Genomic DNA, 27,760 nt, shown 5'->3' on the forward strand with positions numbered 1-27,760 from the left:
CCACTCTAAGGCTTTTTACAGGTTTCAGTATTAAACCGTATGGCCAGGTGTTATGCAAATGAGTCAAAGTCGGCCCCTATATATTGACTCTTATGTTGTTTATTTCTTCACAGCGGGTGAGGACATTAGCTCATATTTCACTGGTACCAGACTCACAACTGGACCCCCACCTCTGCGAGCTGTGGTGAAGACAAGCAGGTGCTCTAATGCCCTACCTCTGCTGTCCTTCAGAGCTCCCTGACATCACCTAGACACAGAAGCCCCTCTGGATCCCCATTCCCCTGGAGCCCCCTGTCTCTTCCCCTTGTGGGTGGTGGCCCCACCAGCCTCTTGCCAAAGCCTCTGGAAGGTCTCCTGCCAATGAGAGACCTCCAAGTCCCTCCAGATCCCTCCAAAATGCTGCTGAAAAAAGCTCCCTATGTGCTACCGCCCCCTTGTGGCCATGTCTTTTCCCAGAGCAGCCCTCAAATCCTTGGACTTGATACCAGTGGCCAGATGGGATTCGGGTGATGATCAAGGAACTAACTGGCTTTGGAGTCTTCTCAGGCAGAAGGATGATTGATTGGAAGATCACTTCAGATGGCCTTAAGTGCCTGGGTCTCAACAGGTGGAAGGCTGCAAGTTCAGATCAGAGGAGCGCTGCTCTGTGCCATATTACACTCTTTTCTACACTCCCCTGCATCTCATCAGCTAGGCCATGTGGTGGTGGTAGGATCTGAATAAACCCATGCCTCAGAGTGACTTCTGGGGTGAGAAGTGCTGAGCTGCCCAGGGCAGAAGGTCAGCCTACTCACTTGGGTCGCATGAGGCAGGTGCCAGATGCTGTTAAGACTGTGGGTCTGAATGAAAAAGGGAAGGAGTCGTGGCCTCAGGCCAAGGTGGGTCTTCCCCCCACCCTGTAACTTCCTATAGTGGACGGAGCTCCCTGTGGGCAGGTCAGAGATTTGTACTCTGAGAGGAAGCCCTTGTCCCTGGGCGATGATCCCAGCAGGTGTAGACATCAAGCCAAGGGAGGTCTAAGTGCCTTTGGGGGCAGCTATGACACTCAGTTAGGCTGCATGGAGTCCTGGCTCTGGCCTGTCCCTGAAGGGATAAAGAGATCCTAACCTTTGGGCTATGCCAGCAAATATTATTCAAAGTGACCAAAAGCAAGGAAGTTGCTCCTCCCAGCATGAGCAGGAGCATTCACAGTAAAATGGCAGCAAGGCCCTTTTCTGCGGCATCTGCAATCTTGCAGATCAGGGATATTCAGTTTCATTTCTTTTTTTGAGGTTCCCAGGCTAGGGGTCGAATAGGAGCCGTAGCCACCAGCCTATGCCAGAGCCATAGCAACATGGGATCTGAGCCATGTCTGCGACCTACACCACAGTTCACAGCAACGCCAGATCCCCAACCCACTGAGTGAGGCCAGAGATGGAACCTGCGTCCTCATGAATGCCAGTCGGGTTGGTTAACCACTGAGCCACAACGGGAACTCCCAGTTTCATTTCTGATGAATGAGAAGTCAAAGAACTGAATATTATGACTAAAATAAGAGTATTTACTGAGCACTTTATACCTTCTTTATATACAAAACACTGATTTATATACTTCATTTAATCCTGACAGTCTTAAGAGATAACCTACACATGAGAGTAAAGAGGTGAAAAGTTTACTGACCCCAGTCCACAGTCAACATGACAGAGCTGGATGTGAATTAGATTCTGTGCTCTTACCCCCTACTGTCTCCCCAAATACTCTGTTTACATAAACTATTTCAAAGAATTATCCTGCAGTTACTAAGTTGAGGCTGAGATAAACACAGCAGTCTGAGGAACAGGAAGAATCACGCTGTTGCTTTAAGAGAAATTGCCCCACTCTTGGAAGGCCATGAACTCGGGCCCATCAGCCTTACCTGGCACCCTACCAGCTGCTGTTCCACCACCTGTTGCATGTCTGCGTTTAATGTTTCCGGCTCAAATGCCACGTTGGCTTGGTGCAGCCACAGCTCCAGCTCAGCAACCTGGTTCTTGCAGACATGGAGGACTTCCGCAGGCTCAGGCCTCGCTTTCTCCACTGTGGCCTCCAAAGCTCCTTGTTCGGCAGAAAACCCCGGTGCTGCAGCCTTGATGGGAGGTGTGGCACCCTATGATAAATCCAAAGATAATCCAGCAGTGAAAAGCCAGGAGTCCAAAATGTTCAGATTTGGATTTGCAAGGACCTGTGACCTTTCAGCATTTCCCCCACTTAAGCGAAAATAAATAAATAAGGGCAGAAGTAAGAAGGAAAGAAAGAAAAGAAAAAGGCACCTCCACAGGCATAGCAACAGTCACGTGACCTGACGCCCCAGGTTTCCAAGCAGCCGACCTGCGTGTACACAGGTACAGAGTTCCCAGGCACAGAGGAAGCAAACGTGCTCGTAGTTCATTAAACGGCGGCCCCAGGAGACAGGTGAGTGTGAGCGAGAGGGTGTGCATGTGGGTGTGTGTGTCTGAAACATTTCAGCGAATTGGCTGGTGTTGAAAGTTGCGTGACACATGATTAAGCAACGCTTACATTGCTGTGTGCTCCGTTCAAAGGGAAAAAACAGAGCTTTACATACAGGTGGGGTCACAGGGAAATCTATCTCACACTTAAAATGTCACATCTTCTCAAGAACTTAGATTATAGAATATTTTAGCTTCCCCCCAGCCCTCCACCTGCCCCCCACCCCTGTATTATTTACCAAAACTTCTCCCTATTAAAAATAGCCAGAGTCAAGTTATAAGCTTCAGGGGGATAATTTGGAAACTTTCCTCCTATTCTTCAGTGAGAGTCCCTAAAACTACTTTTCACGTTCTAGATACTCAAATATTGTTAAGGACTAGATGCTTATAGAACAGTATAAAGAAAGTATGATGTGTGTGTTCTTCCTATATTGAAACAACTAGCTTGCTTATCTACCCCCCCAAAAATTTCCCCCAGGTACCAAGTGAAAGTATTCTAGTAAATACATAATAAATACTTTCAATTTGAAGGCAAAAGATGAACTGATAGAGATATGTTTGCTTCCCACATCCTTTTCCAGACTAGTGAAAGTGTAAGATCAACCCTTCTGGAGGATTTCTTTAAGAATAAGGATTTGTGTTTTGCACTACAAAATTAGTGATCTCAATAAATATTTTTTTATTCTGATTGTGATGAAATATGCTCTTTTCTATGTTAGACTTTGCTTACTACATCTCACATTTAATAAGGCACAATTTTGGCCAATAGAGAAATGGGAGTTGCTCCCAAATATAAACCCTAACTTGACTCAAGTGCACATTTCCTAGTGTTTGTGGAATTGTGTCTAAACATAGAATTTTCAGTACAACAGAAGCAGATACAATTGGCAAGTGGTAATAAAAACATGCAGGGCATGAAAATACCATTTATTTTCATGCACACTGATGAAAGTTACGAAAGCTGGTTTGGCAGAAGGGTTCTGAGTTGTACTTGTTCCCCTGGGACCATCTAGTGACTTGACATATGTTTGCCTTCTCGGTCAAAACACTCTTTCCCCCTGCCTTCATCAGTATTTTCTTCAAGAGTCATCTTCCTAAAGAAATCTTCCTTTGCCTTATTTTCTCTGTAGTTCATACACAGTCAGGTCTAATACTTAGGTTCACCAGTTTCAATTTTCTTTTTTAATCCTGATTTTTAAAAAAGCAACAGATGTGTGATTTTACTGCCAGACACCAATTTCTAGTCATTTTATTAACTGTTTTCTAGTTTTCAGATATTGCTATACCTTAGGAGCCAAGATTTTGGGATTCTCTTTTTTTGTCATCTGAGATAATAATCAGTTAATACTGATTGATTCGTTAATTAGCTAATTAATCAATCTGCAGTAACAGATTTACCATCCGCCTTCCTTACTTATTCAAAAACATTACTTGACACCAATATCTGCCACACACATTTCAAAATGACAATATTGAGTTTCTTTGCTTTCTCACTAACTCACTGAGTGAATGAGGAAATAAGGAAGCTGGATAATTGATCTTGGCTTTATTTGCTAGTTATTTGAACCTGAAAAGAATCCAAAGGTGATGGAAGTAAAAAGATTATTCACAACCATAGAGCTTCAATAGCTGAAGGTGGCCTGGGGAACATGCCAGGAATCAGTTCACTCACCTTTTTTTATGGTCAAAGAAACGCAAGTGTACTTAACGAACATTTAATCAGCTCACACACCTTCCATCCCACCACACTGCTTCTAAGAAGCTCAGCCCCATACATAAAGCACTTGCCCAAGGTTACATAGCCCTGTGATTTTTTAATTCTGAGTCCACAGTTGTTTCCACAACATCACCTCTGCTTAAGATCTTCTCCAAATGATAACCCCAAATTCTAAAAGTAGAAATTATTTACCTGAAAGTTTTATGATCGTATACTCTGTAGGGCTAAAAAAGTATGACCACGCATATTTCTTTTAAAGAGGATTATGCTATTTCTAAAGCGTATGTAAATTGATAATACCTAATCTTTTATTAGGCTCTTGAGCGAGGCCACTGTGCTAAGACCAGCTCACATTTCATACCACAAGCCTGTGATTATTCCCAGTGTGTAGATGAGGAAACTGAGGCTTAGAGAAGTTATTCAAACTGCCTATGGGCATATAGCTAGTAAGTAGAACCAGGATTCAATCCCTGACTTCACTATGCCTTGAAGTCTACAGGTTCACATTCTTGACATAATTCTGTCAACCCTCTGGCATCCAAGTTAGCCTCTCAGTTAGTGGATGTCATACTGCTTGATTCTGCAGTCAAGTGTTAACTTTTCCAGTTCAAATGCAAGGGAATTTTTTGGCTATAGCTCTATTTCATGAATAAATATCAACCCTTTAAACATTTTACTGTCAATTCCACAGGTATCTGCACACCCCTTCCCATTTTTTATAAAATACAAATCTCCCTGGCTAAAGCACCCTACCCTAATTGTACCTGCGCAAATACTAAATATGTCACTGGAATGGCATGGTGGCAGTTTATTTTGTGAGTCCAAACCTGCCTTGGTTTCACATCTTTAAATACTAAATATTCAAATTAGGAAGGCAGATTAGAATATTCTGAGTCTGACTCCTTATGATTCTATTTGCCAGCTATGTTTACTCCATGAATTTTGATTTCCTCATTCGAAAATATATAGTAGGTATTAACCTACCTTATTTAAATGAGAATTAGATAGCAAATACAAATGCCTTTTATGTATTAGGCAGTTAATCAATATTAGCTCTCCTCCACTTTCATTGCCCCCATCAGTTACAGCTACAGAAGAACAAGTAGCTGTTAATGGAAAGGCTGATTCACCCTGACAAGTGGTAAGAAAATCTTAAACTGCTCTATGCCATGCTTACTCTGATGACAAATATCTGATGACAAATTTTCCAGTTCTCTCTCTTGACAGCACACATAAAAATGTTAAAGTTCACAAAGAACTCCTGGTTTAAAATACAAAGTATTGCAAAACACAGAGTGTTTGTCATCTTGGGGGCTGGTCTAGGTAACCGAATGGGCAGTTGGCTTGGTACCAATAGGTACTTACCTCTTCTGTTTGGTCGGGGCTCAGGGACAATTCTGGACCTTGCTCAGTGTTCAGTGAGTCTGGAACAAGAATCTGTGCCATGGAACTATCACATATGCTTATTTTCCCAGTTGCCTCCTGTAAAGAAAGGAATCAGAGGTCCAGAAAAGCTCCTGCACCTGCTCATTCTACAAATCACAAAAACATCCAGAGAGGTTGGGTGCATTGAGAATAAAAAAAATTTTTTTTGTTCATTAGGGGAAAAAAAATAAACTTCTTCAGTTTTGCCTTTATTTGAAGACTTAAATTCTCCAAAGTTCTAGAGTTAATGAGGAACATATAAGGAATCTAAAGAAGTATGTATTTAAATGGATTATTATGAGACCTAAAATTAAATAAGATTATACAATAAAGGCCACATTTCCAATAATGGGGGAAAGATAAATTTTATAAATTTGGGAACAACTATCCTACCCAGGAAATTTCAAGAAAAACAAACTAAATCCTCATCTTACTAACAATGAATTCTAATTGTATATTTAAAAGTAAAGGTCAGAGTTCCCATCGTGGCACAGTGGTTAACAAACCCAACTAGGAACCATAAGGTTGCGGGTTCGATCCCTGGCCTCGCTCAGTGGGTTAAGGATCCGGCGTTGCCATGAGCTGTGGTGTAGGTCGCAGACACAGCTTGGATCCTGCGTTGCTGTGGCTCTGGCGTAGGCCGACGGCTACAGCTCCAATTCAACCCCTAGCCTGGGAACCTCCAGGTATGGCCCTAGAAAAGACAAAAAAAATTAAAAAATAAAAATAAAAAAAAATTTAAGTGGATTTAAAATACTTTTTAAAAGATAAATAAATAAGTAAAAATAAAAGTAAAAGTCATACCGTAAAAATTCTTGAAAAAAATACGAGTGAATCTATTTCTAATCTAGAAGTGTGTAGGGGGAAGAGACTTTTAATAACAAAAAAGGAAAAAAACATTAGTACGAACAACATTAAGTAGAATAACAAGCGCCACAAAAGACACTATCATCTAAGTTACAAGAGAAATAACAGACTGGATGACATCTTCAAAGTGTTAATTACTCTTACAAATCATTAAGGAAGATGTCATCCCCTATGGAAAAAAAGTCAAATGGCATGAACAAGTAATCCATAAAGGAAGAATACAAAAGCCAATAAACACCCAAAGAGACATCCAACATTCTTAGAATATAATGCAATTTAAGCCACCGGCAATGTCTGACTAAGGTTGAAAAATATCTGGTATCAGCTTGGGATCTGTAAAGAGGCATTTCCATGCATTCCTGGTAGGAATAAAATTGATACAGTCCTTCTAGAGGGCATTTTGATAATGTATATCACATTTTAAAAGGATATATACTCTGATCCAGTACTCCTAACTTATTAAGCTATTCAAGTTTAAACAATGAGAAAATGAAATGTACACAATTAATTAACATAGTATGATAGAAAAAGTATGGATGTTATAATGGACCAGTCTTGACTATTCTACTTACAAGTTGTGTGGTCTTGGACAAGTTAATCTGGACTCTCTGAGCCTCACTTACTTCATCTTTAAAGTGGGAATATAACTCACCTCACCCCTTCCTATGATTATTAAACAACTTGACACATAAAAAGCATCTAGGAGTTCCTAACAAAATGTTACTTTTCAGCTCCCTGTATGGAAAACAGTAACTGCAATTAGAAAGGTATGAACCAGGAAACAAAGGTAAAGCTTAGATAACACTAGAAAGGTAAATTGAGATCATAAAAAATCTGGAACACCAGCATAAGAAGACTATTTTTATTCAGTAGATAATCAGAATCCAGGAAAGACTGGAGCTTGACATTAATTGTTTTAGGAAAAGCCATTAGACAGTATTATATGAGACATATATATGAATAGAGACTGCAAACCCACTTAGACAGCTACTCCAAAAGTCTAGGGAAGAAGATAACCACTGCTTGGAATAGGATGATAATACAAATCATGGGAGGAGAAGAAGGATGGAAGGATGAATGGACATCACCTGACTACTTACTGGAGACATAAGACCAATGAAGTATTGAGATGTCTGAAGTTTGTACTTTGTGAAATCAGTAGGGCCATTAAGAGACAGTGAGAAATCAGGAGGAAGAGGAAGCTTTGAAGGCAAGTTGGTAAATGGGTTTGATATGAAGAAAACACATCCAAAAAGAAAAATCTATCTGGAAGGTAGAAATGTGGGACAGATTTTTTTTTTTTTTTAAGGTAAAAGTCAGATTAGAGATTTGACTTGGGAATCCCTGGCACAGAGGTGACCATCAAACCTACGAGAGGAGAAGAAACTGCCATGAGAGAAAACGGAGAAGAAAGAAGAGGACGAAACATTGGGTGGAATGACTAACATCACAGAGATGGGGCCAGAGAAGGGGATGGAAGAGTGGGTGCAGGTAGATGAGACAGGAAAGTACAGAATTAAGAAAGCCAAAGGAACACTGCCTTTCAAGAAGGAAGAAGTAGTCAGTGCTGGAGAAATCAAGCATTGGGACTAATAAAAGGGCGCTAAATTGATATTTGGAAGTCATTGGCAGATTACGTATAGTTTGGGACAAAAGCGTGATTACAAAAGGGGCCCGAGAAAGAGAAGCACCAAGTAGAGACATTTAGCCATAAATGAAAGAGGAAGCACCACGTGACTGACGAAGCAGAATCAAGAAACTCAAGGCATGAAAGTAGCCAATGGAGCCCAGGATCAAGAAACTCAGGGCATGAAACTCAAGGCATGAAGCAGGATCAAGAAACTCAAGGCATGAAAGTAGCCAATGGAGCCCAGTAGAGGGCATCAAAATGGAGACAATAAAGTTCTTGCTATCATGAAACCATATCACGTCTATGCATAAAACTGTGACTGGTCATAGCTGAGGTCCAGAATACTATGGGAAAAGAAAGGGAAGGAGGCAGGTGGGTTCTTGAAGGAGGTGGAAGTTGAGATGGGCTTTTGTGGATGGGTAGGAAGGAAGAGCACAGGCAGATATGCAGAGAAGGAACCCCAGGGAAGCAGAGCAGTTTCTGAAGAGATGGTCTGGGCTCTGGGGCCACTCCCCCACCCCCCACTTCCCCCTTGTTTGGAGGTGCAGGGCCATGAGCTGAGCAAGGGAACTTGCTATGGAAGGGAACACTGAAAACTTCTGAGGTAGAGAGGAAAGGAAGCCATCGAGAGCCAGAGACTGCAGATTCAGGGATAGCAGAGTTGACTGCCAAGGACCAATGCAAGGACCAGCCTGGGAACTGAGGGAGGGTCAGCCCTGATCAGGAGGCAGGCGCAGGGAGGCATTTGTGTCCTAATAATGCAGGGCTGTCTCAGAAGCAAGGGAAAAACATCACCTTCACATCAGCAAGTAACCATTTTCTAAAGTGAGGGGATGTGCCCTTATTTGGAGAGACTGGAGATTTTGAAGGTCATAAGGGGTGAAAAGACTTACTTGCTTCATTTACCTTCCATGCCACTTTGTTCAAAACAAGGATGAGAGTGAGGCCTCTCCCCCACAGCCACTCTCCAAAGGGAGGCATGTTAAATGCTCTAACTAAGGAGAACCCTTTAGGTGCTGCTCTGACTTGTCTGTTTTGTCTGGAATTTCACACATGGAGTTTTCCTCAGAAAAATACTCTCCTATTATCACCGAAGTAATGAGAAACAAACAAACAAAAAATTCAAGCCACATAGGTTTCCCCCTTGAAGCATTCTTTCAAAGAAAGTCTTTGTCTTGATTCACTGTCCCCTCCCATCCCCCACCCCAAGAAATGTGATTGGCCCAGTATTACCTGAACGATGGTTCCAGAGGATGAGGATGCCCCATCTTCCTCTACGTCCTTGTCATGTTTCCAGAGTAAAGATGGAGACCCCGAAGACGGCTCTGCTGTCTTATCTCCACTCTAACACAGCAATCAATTGATTAGCAGAGGTAAGTGACTGCCTCCCATCATAAGGCATCCTCCTCATCTCTTTTGCATAAAACTCAGCCTGCCAGGCAGGATAATGGCAGCCCTTAATTCCACCACTCCTCTGAGCTATCATTGATTTCTTTGGCTAACTATATCATAGAAGTCCAAACATGGTTGTTCTTTCTAAACCTGAAATAATATTCTCTGTGTGCTCACATCACACAAAGGGGATCTTTGAAATCCCCTTTAGGAATCTGATCTGCTTTGGTAAATGTAACCTTAAATGCTATCTTTAAAAGAACAGCCTAACAGAGTTCCCCTGTGGCACAGCAGGTTAAGGAACTGGCATTGTCACTGCAGCAGCTCAGGTGGCTGCTGTGGCATGGGTTCCATCCATGCCTTGAGAATGTCTGCATGCTGAGGGCACAGCCATAAAAAAAGCCCCCAAAGCCCCCCAAAACAGCCTGGTGAAGATGTATTTTTGATTGTTGTCAAAGACAAACAATTATTATAACATAACAGCTCAGAGGCAAATACAGGTCTTAAATTAGCATCGTACTGAGGGGCACTCTTTTTTTGGCCCCAGCACCTCCTCCATTCTCCCACTTCTCTCTGCCCTGAGAGAGCGGAACCAGATCATAAAGGTGTCTGACGGTCAGAGTGGAGAGCAAGCCTCACTCCTTGTCTGACCACTCGTCCCATGGTCTCCTAGGGAAACACTAAAGGACAGCAGGCTCTGTGACGTGGAGCTACTGCACAATCTATGACACGAGCAGAAAGAATTAACTCAGACACAAACACTAAATTGCTGCAATTTTCTTCCCTATGGCAGAAGACCCACTGTGACTTCAGTTTTTTAAAGTCTGCAGTGGAAGTAGACGTCAGGGGAGACAACTGGTCGTGGTCTCATTCAGCCAGTTCTGACGGAGTAGTGAGGAGTGGCAGTAGGATTAGGTGCTAACACCATTCTTCGTGACCTTCCCAATGCTGTTTTAGACTAAAAAAAAGTCATTCCAATATGGAGAAAAATAAGTTATGTAAAGCATACCAGGAGTGCCAACCAAACAGCACACTCTCAAAACTCCAGAGAAAGTACTCACAAGTCAGTCTATGACAAGGAACTTCATCTTCTCCCTCACGCTAACAAGTGTGTCTGAATTACATTTATCCCACTCTGGACTGAAGTAGCTTTAGATGCACTTAAACAATGTTAATAACCGAAGACAACTACTTCAATCACCCTTATAAAATATCAGCATTAAATTAAAAAAATCCTTATGTTTCTATGTGTTTAAAGATCTTCTCATTGACCTTCTAGAGATTTTGGTTCTAACAAACGTGAATAAGAAAATCATTTTCCTTACTTCATTCTTCAAGGAGTTCTCTTCCGCCTCTTCCACTACTGCCGGCAGGAAGGACATGGAGCCCGTTCTGTTCAACTGAAAGGCACACAGCACAAAGACTTGCAGCGGAGCTGCCCTTCAAGGTCACCAGGATCCTGGCCTGGCCACATTTTTATGTAGCTAATTTTTTACTCTCTTTATCCAAGATGCCCACCCACACAAGTAGCCTCTGGGTCCAACAACTTTCAGCTCATCCAGCCAAATATTATGACTCGGTCAAATCTTAGATCGTTCTCTTTTGCATTGCCCTCTGTGCCTCCTCATCAAACAATTCAAGGATGTGATTCATTGATGTGGATTCAGAGTGGGCTTAGAGAGGTGCTGGGCCCATTTGTGGGTGTGCAATGGGCTGACGGCTTAGTAGGAAGATACTTCAAAGGGCGGCTGCCACCCACCTGCTCATGGGATTCCCTAAGCAGCTAGGTTCTTAAGTAACTTGGACATAAGGATCCTAGGTTGAGTCCAGAACAGACACACCCTGAGGATTCATACTCACTAGTGAGTAACCTCAGGTGAAGCATTTATACTTTTACAAAACCCTTCACTCTAAGCCGTAGACATAGATGCCATAGGTTTTTCACCTGAAAAATACTCATCATTTAAAGCTCTTGTGGAGTGTGGGGCCAGTGAACCTAAGGTCATACCCACCTTCCACTCTGAAGCCTCTTTCCCTGGCTCTCCATCCTCCTCTGATGTTCCGGCAGACAGCACCTCTTTTTCTAATTCTTGCTGCTTTTTCTGTAAGTGCTGGTGAAGGTTGATTATGGCCGCCTTCAAGTCCACCAACAGGTCTTCTTTTTTCTGGTTTAAGCTCAGAATCTGCTTTTCCATACCTTCAATTTCTCCCTGTATAGAAAGAATGTTCGCATTGCTTTGGGATGTCGGAGGCCTTTGCACAGGAGCCTGCTTCATTCAGCACAAGGGAGGAAGACGCTTCTAAGCTGTGCGGCTGGCAGAGCAGGAACTAGTCCTGGGTACAGGACAGTCCCTACCTTCCTGGCTGCATTTCCAAATGACCTGGCAAGGGCTTATCGGCTCCCTTACTGGAGGCCTTCACCTAACCCGCCACCTTGTCAATCTCTAGGGGTCAAGTGGTGGCTCAAAAATTTTTAACAGTCCCACGGGTGACTGTGGTGGCAGCTAGGCTGTACCATGCCAGTGGCCACAGGACTGACTGACCAGAATCCACAGGGTCAGGCGCCTGGAACTAGCAAGCATCTAGGAGATTCATACACACACACTAATTTGGGGAACTGTTGAGAGAAAACAAGGCTAGAAATCTCACACTTTTATCATCACTTTTGAAGCCTTCGTTAGTATTAGTTAATTCATTTGCTTTTTTTTCCCCTACAGCCAAAGCTTCCTACCAAATGGGAATAAATAAACAATAAAGGTACTGTGGGTGTGCCACAGCCAGTTAAAGATCTGGCATTGTCACTGCACTGGCTTGGGTCACTGCTGTGGTGTGGGTTTAGTCCCTGGCCTGGGAACTTCCACATGCTACATGTGCAGCCAAAAAAAAAAAAAAAAAAGGGTACTGTGAGGTGTAACTTATGGGGATGATGGACAGATGCTTGCAAACTTTACTTATTTTGATTTTTAGGGCCACACCTGCAGCATATGAAAGTTCCCAGGCTAGGGGTTGAATAGGAGCTACAGCTGCTAACCTATGCCACACCTACAGCAATGCCAGATTCAAGCCGCATCTGTGACCTACACCATAGCTCCCACTAACTCCAGATCCTTAACCCACTGATTGAGGCCAGGGATCAAACTCATGGATACTAGTCAGGTTACAAACCCACTGAGCCACAATAGGAACTCCTCAAGCTTTATAACATTACTTAAAAAATTTGAATGATGCATGGGAATAAAATTTCTTATACATGGTAGAAGAACAGGTACCTACCTCTGTCTAAGAGGATTCCAGAATTATAGAGTCTGGGGTCTGGGGAAAATATCAGGTATCGTCTTATCTGCCAGGCCGCTCTCTAGCGCCATGCAAAGCCTGAGTTTTACAGCATGCGCTGTCTCTGAAGCCAGCCTGCTCCTTTTTGGCAAACCTTCATCTATTGGAATTTTGCTTCTAATATATTCCTTAAACCCCATTTGTTCACGCATTCCTTTCTTCCTCATTTCTTTCTTTCCATCCATCCATCCTACAGCTATTCACAGATTCATTAAGTTTTTTACAGAGAAACCCAACTGTCTCCACCTATGAGAGTTCTGAAGTCCAGACAAAGAAAGCGGTTTTGCCAGGGCTACAGCCACAGAGTGAGTGACAGAGTGCAGACCTGGACTTCTGACACCAGCCCCATGGCTCTCACGCTACTGCTCATATTCCGACACCAATACCCCTATTCCATCTGAAGTTAAACTTGTGATTGCTTTGGGAAATAAGAATTAAATCGGACTTGGATATGCTGTGTCTCTTTTCAATAAACACCAAACTTCAAAGGAAAGCTGACATACTACAGACGTCAGAATAACACTTAGAGAAACAGACTAGTCTGCATAGACACTAGCATTAGGGAGGCAGAGAAGTGCAAGCACAAAGTGGCCATTCTCGAAGTGTCATCTGCAGACCCCAGGAGTCCGCACTCCATGAGGTCAAGATCATTCTCTAGTAATGCTAAAGTGCTACTGGTCTTTCTCACTGTGGTGACATTTTCCATTGTGTGATGTCACAAAAGCAGTGGTGGGTAAACTACTGACACCTTATACAAATCAAAGCAGGGACATCAACTGTATTAGCAGTTACATCAACTGTATTAGCAGTTACTAGATTCTTCGCTATCATGAACTTAACGGGGAAAAAAAAAAAAAGCCAGCTTCATTTAAGACTATCCTTAATAAAGAACATGTACTTTTTTTTTTCTTTTTTCACCACCCCATGGCATATGATGTTCCCAGGCCAGGGATCAGATCCAAACCTCAGTTGTGACCTAAGCCACAGCTGAAGCAATGCCAGATCCTTAACCCACTGTGCCAAGCTAAGAATCAAACCAGTGTCCCAGAGCTCCCAAGATGCTGCCAATTCCCTTGTGCCACAGAGGGAACTCCAAGCACATGTATTTTTAATACTGTGTATTACAAACTGGGAGGCATGAATAAAGCACCTCTGCTATTACCAAAGTACAATGATTGAGGAAAAGCACTTATACAATGACATTTCAAGCCGACCTATTCATTTTTTTCCACAGAACATTATTTTCACTTGAAAAAAAAAGATAGCTGTTAAGCTATACATACAAGTATGTAATATATATATATAGACACTAAAAGGTTTTTCTGAAAAGGGAGATGTTAATATTAATAAATGTGAATTTTTAATAGCAACTACTGAAATATGTCACCATTTGGAGGATCTATATAACTAGTCAAATAATATTTTCCAAATCATCAAGCATGATGTTATAAAATCATGCATGGCTAGAGATTCATGTCAAGTACAAGACAGACCGAAGGATTTTAATGTAAGAATGTGAAAAATGCACTGACATGGCTTCAGATTCCATTAACAATGAACCTGTGAGTGATCCTACTTGTTGGAGTTAGTATAGCTTCAAAGGATGTCCACAATTATTCAAAAGGGTTATCCAAATATTCCCCTCTTTTCCATATATGCGGGTGTCTTAAAGAAGCTGGCTGATCCTTATATACTTCAAACAAAACTACATACTTCAGTAGATTGAATGCAGAAGCATATGAGATACTAGCTGTGTGCTAGTAAGCCAGACTTTAATGAGATTTACATTGCACTTTGGTTATAGCAGTAAATGTGAAACAATGTCATGCTTCTCACTACATTTTGTTTTGGGAAATATAATTTTTTGTGCCAAAATGTTATCTGTATTAATATGTAATGAGTTTATTATTGTTATTTTAAAATAATCTAAAAAAATATTTGTATTTCTGAATTTCTGAGTTTTAATGTAGACACAAGTCCTTTGGGTCTTTGGATTTTTTTAATGTAAAGGGAAATCTGACATTTTTATGGTACTGAATCTTTAATCAATCGAGTCTCCTTATTGAGTCTACCACTTAATAGCTATGTCATCTTGGACTCTCTGTACTTCACCTTAGACATTAAGAAAATTTCCTTACATCTTATAGCTAGATAGTGCTATAACTGGCTTTGAATACCAGAGCAATTGCCTGCCTACAACAACTTGATGGCATGAAAAAAAAAAAGCAGCTCTCTACAATCCTTGGCATATTATCAGGTTTTTTTTCACTATAGAAACACTGACTCAAAAACAAAGACTGAAAAACCCCTAGTAATGAGGGCTAACAGGCAAACCACTATAACTGTTTCCATATGACACTGTTAATTATGGCATATGGAAAGAATGCTTAGCAAATGAACACTAATAAAGATTTTAGCCTTTACCTCTAAAGCCCAACCTTCCTGACCCCCATGCCAGAAAGCCAGCCAGAAAGTCAGGTTGTCCAAAATACCACGTTACATCAGCTTCTTTGGTACCAGAGCAAATTCAGGCCAAAATGAACAGTGTTGAGGCTAAAGATACTTGAAGAGACTTCTATTATGATAATTATATAATCACCTACTTATATAATAGGAATAGAAAGTAAATATACACATAAAATATCTTCAATTGGAAGACAGAAATAGGATATACACTGTATCATCAAAAAAGCTTCTAGGTACCAATAGCTTTGAAAGTGATTATTGAATGTACTACTAGACAAATGAATGAAAGAAATATACCTGTACTTGTGGCAGGTCGACAGCTTGGTCTGGTGACATATGTTCATGGGAGAATTCAGCTGAAGAATCATTTAAGATCTGTTTCAATTTTTCTATTTCTTCATCACATTCATTAGTCTGTTTTATGACTACCTATAAAAGAACCCCCCCCAAAGAATTTTTGTTACAATCCAAGAACTGGATCAATGGCTACTTCCAACATCCACCCCCATCACACATTCCCATCAATTACGGCTAATACACACCCATATAGATTCCAATAGGAAGTCGTAACCTAAATACAGAGAACAACGTTCACAAAGCTGACTCCTGACCTTCTTGCTCAACTAAATGACAAAGCACCTGTGCAGTGCTGGGAGTTCAGGTTGAATTAGACATAGTTTTGCTCTAAAGTATTTTCCGTCCAGTGGGCTTATTCTGGGAGCATTTTACAGCATGTTAACATATAGCTGTGACTTTCATGAAATCACTGATACATCACACACAGTATTTTAATAATATTCCATGTGAGAGTTTCTACACAGGAAGGTGATATTCCTGATTCAGGATGGAAAGAGCAAGTGATCTGAGAAACGACGGATTTTCCTGGTCCAGACACATTCCCACTTGGCACTCCTTGGGATCTGTGCTATACATTTTATGGTAAGAGGCTGAGGTTTGAGGGCCATCCGAGTTTGCAGAATAAAGCAAAACCAGAACAATACCTGGAATTTAGTGTTAAGGGAGTAATAGAGCTTGGACCTACTTGTATACTGAATGATGTGATGAAAGACAAAGAAAGGGACTTCAAAAGAAAACCTAGATATTGCCTCAGTAGGCTTCACAATGAAGGAAAATGCCTCTTGAGACTACAGTTTCTGGCCGACACAGAATTCTTCCTTGTGTTTTCTTTAATATTTAACTACTATTTTAGCTGCAAGCTGGAAATGAGTAACTATGTTCGCTGCACACACCTGTTCCCTAGCCCGTAATAAATGAGCTACGCCCTATTAATCCTCCCAAAAGTAATGTGTCCTATTTTCTACAATGAGAACACAGACAATATCTAACACAGGAATTAAAAGAAATGGACCATTTTCTAATGATTTTCACTACCACTGGCTTACATAGTTTTGAAATATCTGAGATGACATCTGATTACCTCTACTACAATAAGATGGAAAATTTTAGCAGCACAGTTTGATACCTAACTTGGCACAAAATCTAATTTTCTCTTCCATTTCCCCCCTTTCATCTTGTGAAGGAGTCACTTTAATGCATAGTTAGGATTGTTGATTTCTTTTCCTGACCAGGAGACCAAGAAAGCACAAAAAAAGATTAAAAATAATTGATCAAATATTCTGTCTTTGAATTTTTTTTCTTTTCTTTATATTATTAAAAAATAGTCAATTGAGTGCCAGATCTTTTTTCTTCCTGTTAGGAAATGACATCAGCTGATCAGTAGCCAGGCCAGAGAAACCAAGTGAGCTCAGAGATTTTACAACATCCTTGAATCTGAGAACAGGGTGACCATCAAATGTGAATGAAATTTAAGAGAGATAGCAATTTTCTTCTATAACCAGGTGTGGGAAGGAGGAAAAATAGTCTTTTATCCTCCCCTGACCCACCTAATCAAGAAAAGTGGGCTAAGGAAGGGGATCTACCAAGAGGGTTGAAAACTCTGTGGCTAGTACTGTAACTTTCTTTTCCCTAAGGAGCAGTTGTTGATCTAGGAATACAAACCAAAGTAAAATGGAATTTCTATCTAATAATAATTCCTGACTTGAGATAGAAGACATATCAAAACAGAAGAATTAAAAAAAACCTCAAGGAAAAGCTAGAAGAGGTCATCAGTTAGAAGGAAGAGACTTCGATCTGAAGAATAATACTAGGAGTCTAGGAACTCAAATTCTTTTTTTCTTGAACACACATTAATCTCAACACAAGTCAACTCTGGTCTTTTAGCAAGTCATCTAACCTTTGGCTGCTAGTCTCCTAATGTGCAAAAACAAAGATGGCAAAGTGCCTTATCCACCTGTATCATGTAACAAAATGAAATGATTAATAGAGCAACTGAAATATATAAAGAGATTATTGTGGGTCTGTTGGCCTCACGAGACTGCAAATGTACTGCACAGGGCTGAATCTCTTCCCACAGCACTTTACCCAGGTAAGTCTTTGATAATTCTAGCATGGAATGAAATAGACCATAACCATGCGTTGATGTCTTCAACCAGAAGAAGGGTAAGAGCTGGGAAAAATCACCTTAACCCCATCTGAGCAGCAAGCTACTCTCTTACATCAAGTGCCACCCTCTGGATAACATACTGCAAGAAGCCAAAGAGAATCAACACAGGTGGCACTTATTCTCATGAGAATTTGATCTACCTAGCTGTTAAAACTGAAAGCAAAACCAGCTTTGGCCGAACATTTTCATCCAATAAGCTGGCTGTCTTCACAAACTACTCACCTTTAACAACTCATTTTGTTCCTGAGTCACATTTTCCAACAGTTTTATATCTTGTAAAAGCTGACTTGTCCGCTGAAACACAGGCAGAGGCTTCATTCCTGCTGGGGGTAACCTCAGCTCCACTTGGTAAGACACTATTTCAGCAATGGTTTTCTTCATGGGACGTATGTTTTCCAGAATGACCTTAATTATATCAGATAAACATGGCACATAAATGAAAAAAAAAAAAGCCACTCCTAAATCTATTCCAATTTAAACTGCAGTCTTCAAACTATATGTTTGGTTCTTAAAAGAGTTCTTAGGTTGGGTTGAAAATAACTAATATGTTACTTGTGCTCCAATAGTTATGTCTCAGGAAAGAAAGCCTGGGGCCACAGTAACCTCCCAGCACTACACTGCACACATGGACAGCCCTTCCCTTCTTTCTCTCCCCCCACCACTCTCTGGAGAGCTGTGGTTTTGCTTTGGATATCGTTATAAGGCAGTGAGCCATATAAGGTCAGGCACTGCCTCTTACTACCTTTCATGGCAACTGCACCCAGCACAGGGCAGACCCTCAAAAAATGCCTATTGACTGGAACAGAAACATCCCACCAGACATCCTAAGTCCCAAAAGTATATTTCTGTTTTGCTTTAATGACATCTGATGCATTGAAATCTGGATTTACATAATGAATAAATCAGAGGAAAGTATTCACTTTGCTAAGTACTTCATCTACAGTATTTCATTTCATCTTCACAACCTCCCTAGGAGGTAGGTATCTTGACTTCCTTTTCACAGGTAAGGAAATTGGGTGCCCAAAAGTTAAAAGACCCAGCTAAGGGCAGATTATAAAAGGCAGGGTCAGGATTAGAAGGCAAGGCTGCCTGACCCTAAAGCCCATGCTCTTGACGGCTAGGCTAAGGGGAATCAACGTCTAGATACTGTTTAGTATATCCCAGCTCCAGGGCTAGGGACTCTATCTAAATCATAATTATCCAACATAATCACAGGAATGCCAATGTCCACATATGAAAGTGAATTCAAGAAATGTTAGCCAGTCACTTAAAAGGAAGCTGTGGCTGAAACTGGGCAGCTGGGGCTAGAGGCCAGTTCTATTGATTTAGAGGCTTAAGCTCTTAGACTAGTAAACACCTGGGTTTGACTTGAAGGAAAAACTGCCAGACTTTGATGTTTTAGGAATAAATTAAATTTAAAAATAACATACAGTAAAAGTATCTTTATATAGTAGCACTATGAAGATGATTTAACATATGATATTTATAGTCATTCATATCTATTTCCCAACTATAACTTTAGCAAGGCTAAACAGATTTTCTTTCTTTCTTTTTTCTTTTTCTTTTTTTTTTTTTTTGCTTTCTTTCATAGGCCCATACCCACAGCAAGTAGAAGTTCACAGGCTAGGGGTCAAATTGGAGTTGCAGCTGCAGCCTATGCCACAACCACAGCAATGTGGGATCCAAGACATGTCTGCAACCTATACCACAGCTCATGGCAACCCCGGATCCCCAACCCACTGAGTGAAGCCAGGGACTGAACCTGCACTCTCATGGATACTAGTTGGATCATTTCCACTGAGTCACAACGAGAACTCCTAAAGAGATTTTATCACATCATGTTATAACATATTTTAAAATAAGCATGACAAGTATTAAGTGAAAATATTTTTAATAATGATCCGTGCTTACCTCCCCATGCTTAAGATGTTCTTCAGGTGAAAAATCAAATATTTCTTTTGATAACAGGATAGCTTTGATTTTTGAAACTCTTTTCTCCATTGATTTTACTTCTGTTTCAATGGCAACCACATCCTAGAATTTCAGAAACAAACAAAAAACAGTCATGCAGTATATGTTACATGTTAATAATCTTTATAAAACACAACTTATTGCCATTTATTCTATTCTCATCGTTAACCAAAATATGTTTGCCACTTGTATCTCTTAAAAACTAACCAAGTGCTACACCGATAGGTGGATTGTTCTCAATAAAGATGTTCTTCTCTTAGTAACAGCATAGCCCACTACAAAGCACTGCTTATGTTGAGTTAAAGATCCTCTGGAGCCAGTTTTCAATTATTTACGCTATGAGAACAAAAGTAGTATGCCTCTGAACCAATTTTTACATAAACTCTAAGTTATCTACAAACTCTTTAGATTTATCTTTGGAATGTGTTTAAACACTTGAATACAAGTGGGTCTAACGCTGAAAAAAATTCCCACTCCTTTAAGTAAAATGATAAATTCACCCTTGGGAAACAAATACACCAAGGAGCTGGGAAACTGACAGATTTTCTTCCCAGTTCCCTAAAGAACTGTTGCCAGGTGGAGAGTCATGAAATTACTTTATAACCTACTCAGAGTAATAGAAACAATAGATCATTTGTCCAGTGGTTTTTCTCCCATCAGTGTCAACCTCTAGAATATGACCAGGAACCTTAAAGTGAAAATGCTATTTGTTCCATTAAAACCTACATATTTAAGAATATATACTATACTATTCACAATAGCCAAGACAAGGAAACAACCTAAATGTCCACTGACAGATGAATGGAATAAGAAGATATGATACATATACAAATTGGAATACTACTCAGCCACAAAAAAGATGAAATAACGCCATTTACAGCAACCTGGATGAAACCAGTGATTCTCGTACTAAGTGAAGTAAGTCAGAAAAAGAAAGACAAATATCATATGATATTGCTTATCTGTGGAATCTAAAATATGGCACAAATGAACCTATCTACAGAACATAAACAGACTCACAAACATAGAGAACAGACTTGTGGTTACCAAGGGGGAGGGAGTGGGATGGACAGGGAATTCTGGGGTTAGTAGATGCAAACCATTACATTTGGAATGAATAAGCAATGAGATCCTGCTATACAGCACGGGGAACTATACCCAGTCTCTTGAGATAGAACATGATGGAAGACAGCATGAGAAATGGAATGTATATATGTGTATAACTGGGTCACCTTGCTATACAGGAGAAATTGGCACTACCTTGTAAATCAAATATACTCTAATAGAAAAAAATTTTTTAAATATGTGCTATAAAATCTCCAAATTGAAGTCCACTTACACTGTAAGAGGGCCTTCAGACCTTTAGAGCTTAATGCAGATAAACTGAAGCGAAAATAAGGTATAGCAAATAATGAAGGGAATAAGAAAAACTACAGAGAAATCAACAAAGGGTTTCAAATTATAGCAATTTGGAGCCATTCAACATAGGACAAACATAACTTTGTAAGCAAATGAAGCAGTAATTACAGTAATTTATAGCATTGCCTTCAAATTATGAGAAGTTCAATTATATTGAAATGATTTTCTGTACCTCACTTTTAAGTATATAAAACTATACAATGTATTTTACAGTAATTTCCATTGATAGTTGCTGAAGCATTTAACAATGTTGGAATAAGCTGCAACAACCAAAAATATTTAACAAATATGATTATCTGAAGTTACATAAGTGTGGCACAGGGGATATAACTGAGAAATAAAAGGTAAAAATTTTTTTTTTTAGGGCCACACCCGCAGCAATATGGAGGTTCCCAGGTCAGGGGTCGAATCAAAGCTGTAGCTACCGGCCTATGCCACAGCCACAGCAATGCCAGATCTGAGCCATGTCTGTGACCTACACTACAGCTCACCACAATGTCAGATCCTTAACCCACTGAGTGAGGCCAGGGATCAAACCTGTGTCCCCATGGATGCTAGTCAGGTTTGTTTCCACTGAGCCATGACAGGAACTCCTAAAAGGTAAATAATTAAGACTAACTGAGAGTTCCCATTGCAGATCAGTGATAATGAACCCGACTAGGATCCATGAGGATGTGGGTTTGATTCCTGGCCCCGCTCAGTGAGTTAAGGATCCGGCATTGCCGTGAGCTGTGGTGTAGGTCACAGACACGGCTCAGATCTGGAGTTGCTGTGGCTGTGGCATAGGCCAACAGCTGTAGCTCTGATTGGACCCCTAGCCTGGGACCCTCCATATGCTGCAGGCATATGCCTAAAAAGAACAAAAACAAAAAAAAGACTAACCGTATCTGCCTTTGCTGTGTAATTCCATCCTTAAATAAATATCTCACATATTTCAAGCTAAATTAAATAAAATTATTTAAAAATCCAGTGACTGATCTACAGCAGTTCCTCAATAAATATTTGCTATTGGTGAATGAAAACTTGGGAAGTAATCTGTTATAATTCCCTCTTTGCTAATCTGTGCTTTAAAATCAATAATATCTCCTCTCTGACAAAGAGGAAACACAGCTTATTTGATCAGGATTCTTACCTTTAAAGAGACCACCTCTGGACTGAGCATGGGGGTTTGATTTTTTTTGCAGTTGCACTATAGGTGGTAAAGTATAATTCAAGTAATAACATAAACGAGAAATGGACCAGGTCAATGTGTCTCAGAGGAGTTGATTAGCAGATAAACTCTAATTTACTAAATGAAATATAAATACAAAGTAATAAGCCACATCTTTTTTTTTTTTTTTGGTCTTTTTTTACCATTTCTTAGGCTGATATGGAGGTTCCCAGGCTAGGGGTACGCCATAGCCACAGCAACTCGGGATCCGAGCCACGTCTGCAACCTACACCACAGCTCACAGCAATGCCGGATCCTTAACCCATTGAGGAAGGCCAGGGATCGAACCTGAAACCTCATGGTTCCTAGTCGGATTTGTTAACCACTGAGCCACAACAGGAACTCCTAAGCCACATCTTTATAGTGCCAACTTACATCGGCCATTCGCTGAATCTGTGGAAGACTTTCCATGATTTTTTGTTGTAAAGATGTCACTTGACGACTTAACTCTTGTATGGACTGTGCTAAATCATCTGTTTCAAAAATTATTGACAAGTCTTCTAGGTCTGTGAAAACTGAATGTAAAAGATTATGCTTCTGTTCTGAATCTTCCAAAGCCATCTAGATAATGGGAAACATGGAGAAAAAGAAACATCAAGATACTGAAACAAGCTGATTAAAATTTAAATCAGAGAAAATTCTACAGCTATATATGGTGACAGATGTTACCTAGACTTACTGTGGGTACTCATTTTGCAAGGTAAACAAATATTGAATGTTCTGTTGCACACCTGAAACTAATAAATGCTGTAGGTGAATTATACCTGAATAAAAAATTAACTCAGGAGAAAATCTGAATTGGACTCAACATTTCAAACTCCTGTTCATTTCATTTCACAAAAAAGCCTTGAACATTCCCTCTGACCAGTGGCAGTATATGACTACGGAGTGTCTACCCCATTTGGTGGGTTTGCAGCAGCTGTTTCACTCCATGCAACTCAGCTCCTCCAGCATCGTTACCAGAACCAGGAACACCTGACCTGTAAGTCCATCCCTCCATAATTTGGAATCAGGGTCAAAAAAGCCATTCAATTGGTTGGACTTGTAATTTGGTGAATGTTGGTTTGGGAGGAACAGACAAATTAAGTTGGGATGAAAAATGAAGAATCAGTCCTGTGGCCTCCCACTCCTGGGGCCAGTGTCCTCTGTGGCCTCACCACACAGAGCCAGTGGTGTCCATGAGATATCCCTCTGGCTTAAGTTACCTGAATAACTGGATACCAAAAGATCTCTATCTGACAAAACCAAATAAAAGGGGAAAAATCCACTTATAGAATTTCTTAGACATTCTTCCTTATTATCTTTTTCTTTTTTCTTTTAATAATTATAATTATTAACTTTCAACCTTAAGATTTCAAAATAACTCAGCCACTGACTGGAAATGTTCAACTGGCTAATGTAGTGTTCAGGTAATTGCATATAAAATAACTGATAGGAGAAAGAACATTTACTTTTGCAACAAGTCTAGTCATATGTCTCTAAAATTTATCAGGTTATTGAGAATTTTACATTGATCTTATTCAGAATCCTACAGGAGAAAACTTTTAGGAAAACAAAACTTAAAAGCAATGCTTTTTCCAATAATACTATTTAAAATAGCATCAAAAATCATAAAATACTCAGGAAAAAAATTAACAATCTACATTAAAGAGAAATTAAAGAAGACCAAAATAAGTAGAGAGATTACACTACATCCTTGGATGGCAAGAGTTAATATGGTTAAGACATAGATTCTCACCGCTCTGATCTAGATTTAACACAATCTCACTCAAAATTCCAATAGACCTCTGCATAGATATTGACAAGCTGATTATAAAACTTATACAGAAATGCAAAAGACCCAGATTAGCCAAAACAAAGGGCCAAGTTATAGAATTTATACTACCTCATTTCAAGACTTACTATATAAAGTTGCGATAATAAAGACTGTGTCATATTGGTAAAAAAAAAACAGACACACAGATCAAGAGAACAAAAGAGAGAGCCCAGAAATACACCCACATATATGAGAGTCAAGTGATTTTCAACAAAGCACCAAAGTAATTCAACAGTGAGTGGTCAAAACATGGATATCCCCAAGGAAAAAAGCCAACACTGATTTCAGCTTCATATCATATACAAAAATTAACTTAAAATGTTATCACAGACCTAAAAGAAAGAATTAAAACTATACCATTTCTAGAATAAAAAATAGGAAATCCTTGTGACGTCAGGTTAGATAAAGATTTCTCAGACACAACACAAAAAATAATTCATAAAAGAAAAACACTGATAAATTGGACCTCATCAAACAAATAGCATTTGCTTTCTGAAAGACAATATTGAGAGAATGAAAAGACAAGCCATGAACTGGGAGAAAATATTTGTAAATAATATATTTGGTAAAGGACTGGATTTTAAGGTATTGTATAAATAACTGCTAAAATTCAAGAATAAAAAAGACAAATAACCCAATTTAAAAATGGGCCAAAAAAATTGAACATTTTACAAAGTGTACAAATGACAAATAAGCATATAAATAAATGCTCAAATAAATAAATCATTAGTCATTTAGAGAAATACCATAAAGAGACACCACTACACATCATTAAGTGGATAAAATTTAAAAGACAGATACGATCAAGTGCGATAAGGATGTGGAGTAATTAGAACTCACATTGCCAGGGGGTATGAAAAATGGTGCAGCCATTTTGAAACATGATTTGTTAGTTTATCTAGTTAAAAACTTGGAAGCCAGCAATCTACTCCTAGGTATTCACCAAATTAAACAACATGAAAATACACACCCTCACAAAAAGATGTGTATATGAATGCTTAGAGCAGCTCTGCTCCTTAGGGCTGTTGCAGCTTCTAACCTGGCCTCCTATCCCCACCTGCAGGGATTTGTGCCCTTGTAATCAGCTCCCTTAAATGTAGGTTGAGCTTACTGACTGACTTCTAATAAAGTATCGCAGAAGTGATGAAATGTCACATCTAACATCAGATTTAAAAAGACGTTTCTGGAGTTTCCGTCATGGTGCATCGGAAATGAATCCAACTAGGAACCATGAGGTTGCAGGTTTGATCCCTGACCTCGCTCAGTGGGTTAAGGATCTGGTATTGCCGTGAGGTGTGGTATAGGTCGCAGATACGGCTCAGATCTGGCGTTGCTGTGGCTGTGGCGTAGGCCGGCAGCTGTAGCTCCAATTAGACCCCTAGCCTGGAAACCTCCGTATGCCACAGATGTGGCCCTAAAAAGACAAAAAACAAAAAAAAAAAAATTAATTTAAAAAAATTAATAAAAAGACAGTTTCTGTCTTGGGAGCTCCTTTGATTGTTTATGGTAAAGGAAGCCCACTGCTGTGCCATGTGAAGAGGCCCACTTGTCCTGCCAACAGCCACATGAATGAGCCTAAAGCACATCCTGTTTCTTCCTTCACTCACATTGAGCCTTCAGATGGACCCCAGCCTTGACTGACACAGTAACTGCACTCTCATGACACCTCGAGCTAAAAGCACTCAGGTAAGCCAGACCTCAATTCTGGCCCACAGAAACTCTGAGACAGGAAATGTTTCTTGTTTTAAACTGCTAACTTCAGGAGGAATGTGTTACACAGCAATAGATACAGAATACAAAGCCCCAAACTTGAAATAGCCCAAACATCTATTAACTAGTGAAGGGATAAATATGTTGCACTTTCCACAAATGGAATACTATTCAGCAGGAAACGGAATAAACTACCTGTAAATATAACAACCTGGATGAATCTGGAAAATATTAAGCTAGGGAGAAGTCAGTCACAAAAGACTGTGTGCTATATGATTCTATTCACAGGATGCTGTAGAGAAGGCCCAATTAAAGGAATAGAAAAAATGAGGGAGTGATTTCAGAGGGCTGAAGACAGGTAAAAGGGTACTGAGTGCAAAGGAGCATGTCAGAACTTTGTAGGGTGATGGAAATGATCATTATAAACTGCTGGTGGTGGTGCTACACAATTGCATACCTTTATCAAAACTCATCTAGCTATAAACTTAGGACAGGTGGATTTGACTATATGAAAATTATACCTCAATGAAGTTGATTTAAAAAACGAGTTGCTTTCCTACTTTTACTATGACAATTTAGGTTTCAACGAGCCTTAATTACAACAGCAGTCTTTATGGAATCATGTTTAGGTTATAAAAACCTATTTTAACAAATATGATCCAGGTGGAAGGTTATAGTGCAATTAAAACAGATTTTCAAAGCTTAGTTGAGGGTTCTGGTACTTCTTTAAAAGTCAAATGGTAAAGGATATCCTAAAAGTAGGCCAAACTTCTTTCAATACAGGAACAAATGAGGTGTTCACATGTGACTAGCTATTTGCAACTTATTTCCCATTGGGGATTTGTTTAAGATACATTCTGCGGGAAATCGGCCTGCATGTCCCCTTGTCCCTACTTCCTCAAGCTAACAACCCAGAGTTCTATTCAGTTCTAGCTCATAAACAAAGGGCAGTAAATTTGGGTGTCCTGAACAGCTTAAGACAGTTTACTTTCACACTTCTACATTTTGTTTTTCTTGGTCTTTTTCTTTTAGGCCCACGCCCATGCATATATGGAAGTTCCCAGGCTAGGGGTCAAATCAGAGCTGCAGCTGCCAGCCTACACCACAGACACAGAAATGTGGGATCTGAGCTATGTCTGTGACCTATACCACAGCCAAGGCCACAGCAACACCAGATCCTTAACCCACTGAGAGAGGCTGGGGATCGAACCCATGTCCTCATGGATACTAGTTGGTTTCATTACTTCTGAGCCACGAAAGGAACTCACACTTTAACATTTGTCTCAGAAGGAAGCAGTAAAAGTCCAGCCATTTTTTCCTAAGTTCATTCTGGTACAGTTTTTTGTTTGTTTTTTGGGGTTTTTTTTACTCCTAATAAGCATTTGGGGAGAAGAAGTAGCATGCCTCTCTTCTGTCTTTTCAAACTTCTTGAAAATGGTGAAAAATACAGATTTAAAAGAAAAAGATGACATGCTTCAGAGATGTGGAACGTTGACCTAAAAAGCAAGGGCAGAAATCACAGGCAAGAGAAAAAAAGAAACAAATGGATAAAAATGCAGTATCTTTACAACTGTTACCATAGGAAAAAAATGTGCTAAGAAATCTCAAACATCAGGGAAGTACAAAGTCAGTTGTTACCTAGGAACACACTGCACTACTTTAAAGATATGAAAAAAGAGTGTGATCAACTCTGAGGTCTGATTACTCTGAAAATTGTTAGAGAATAAACTTTTTCCTAAGAGATTCTTTCTTGCAGCTGAATAACGAGAGAAGGGAGATAGGCCTTCCCAAGAAAATTTAAGCCAATACTTGGCA

General features: G+C 40.0%; 1 protein-coding gene and 1 long non-coding RNA gene across 11 annotated transcripts in view; one reads left to right on the plus strand and one right to left on the minus strand.

The window, feature by feature from the left end:
- SYNE2 (spectrin repeat containing nuclear envelope protein 2) overlaps window positions 1-27,760 on the minus strand; it is a 442,988-nt gene that overhangs the window by 106,213 nt on the left and 309,015 nt on the right. For 8 of the 10 annotated variants that reach the window (XM_021074160.1, XM_005660039.3, XM_021074116.1 and 5 more), the window contains 9 exons: window positions 22,795-22,980; window positions 19,731-19,853; window positions 18,042-18,224; window positions 15,593-15,724; window positions 11,509-11,706; window positions 10,822-10,896; window positions 9,338-9,448; window positions 5,548-5,664; window positions 1,895-2,125 (listed from right to left, as the gene is read on the minus strand). In XM_021074160.1, the coding sequence (XP_020929819.1) occupies window positions 1,895-2,125; window positions 5,548-5,664; window positions 9,338-9,448; window positions 10,822-10,896; window positions 11,509-11,706; window positions 15,593-15,724; window positions 18,042-18,224; window positions 19,731-19,853; window positions 22,795-22,980 (1,356 nt within the window). Of the gene's footprint in view, window positions 1-1,894; window positions 2,126-2,288; window positions 2,461-5,547; window positions 5,665-9,337; window positions 9,449-10,821; window positions 10,897-11,508; window positions 11,707-15,592; window positions 15,725-18,041; window positions 18,225-19,730; window positions 19,854-22,794; window positions 22,981-27,760 lie in introns of those variants that run through there. The other 2 variants (XM_021074177.1, XM_021074192.1) reach the window with 2 other exon arrangements.
- Window positions 1,900-15,054, plus strand: LOC106509133. The gene is made up of 2 exons (XR_001306433.2): window positions 1,900-2,430; window positions 7,784-15,054. It is a non-coding gene; the product is annotated as an uncharacterized LOC106509133 (long non-coding RNA).

This window comes from Sus scrofa, chromosome 1 (assembly GCF_000003025.6).
Source record: "Sus scrofa isolate TJ Tabasco breed Duroc chromosome 1, Sscrofa11.1, whole genome shotgun sequence".
Classification (NCBI taxonomy): domain Eukaryota; kingdom Metazoa; phylum Chordata; class Mammalia; order Artiodactyla; family Suidae; genus Sus; species Sus scrofa.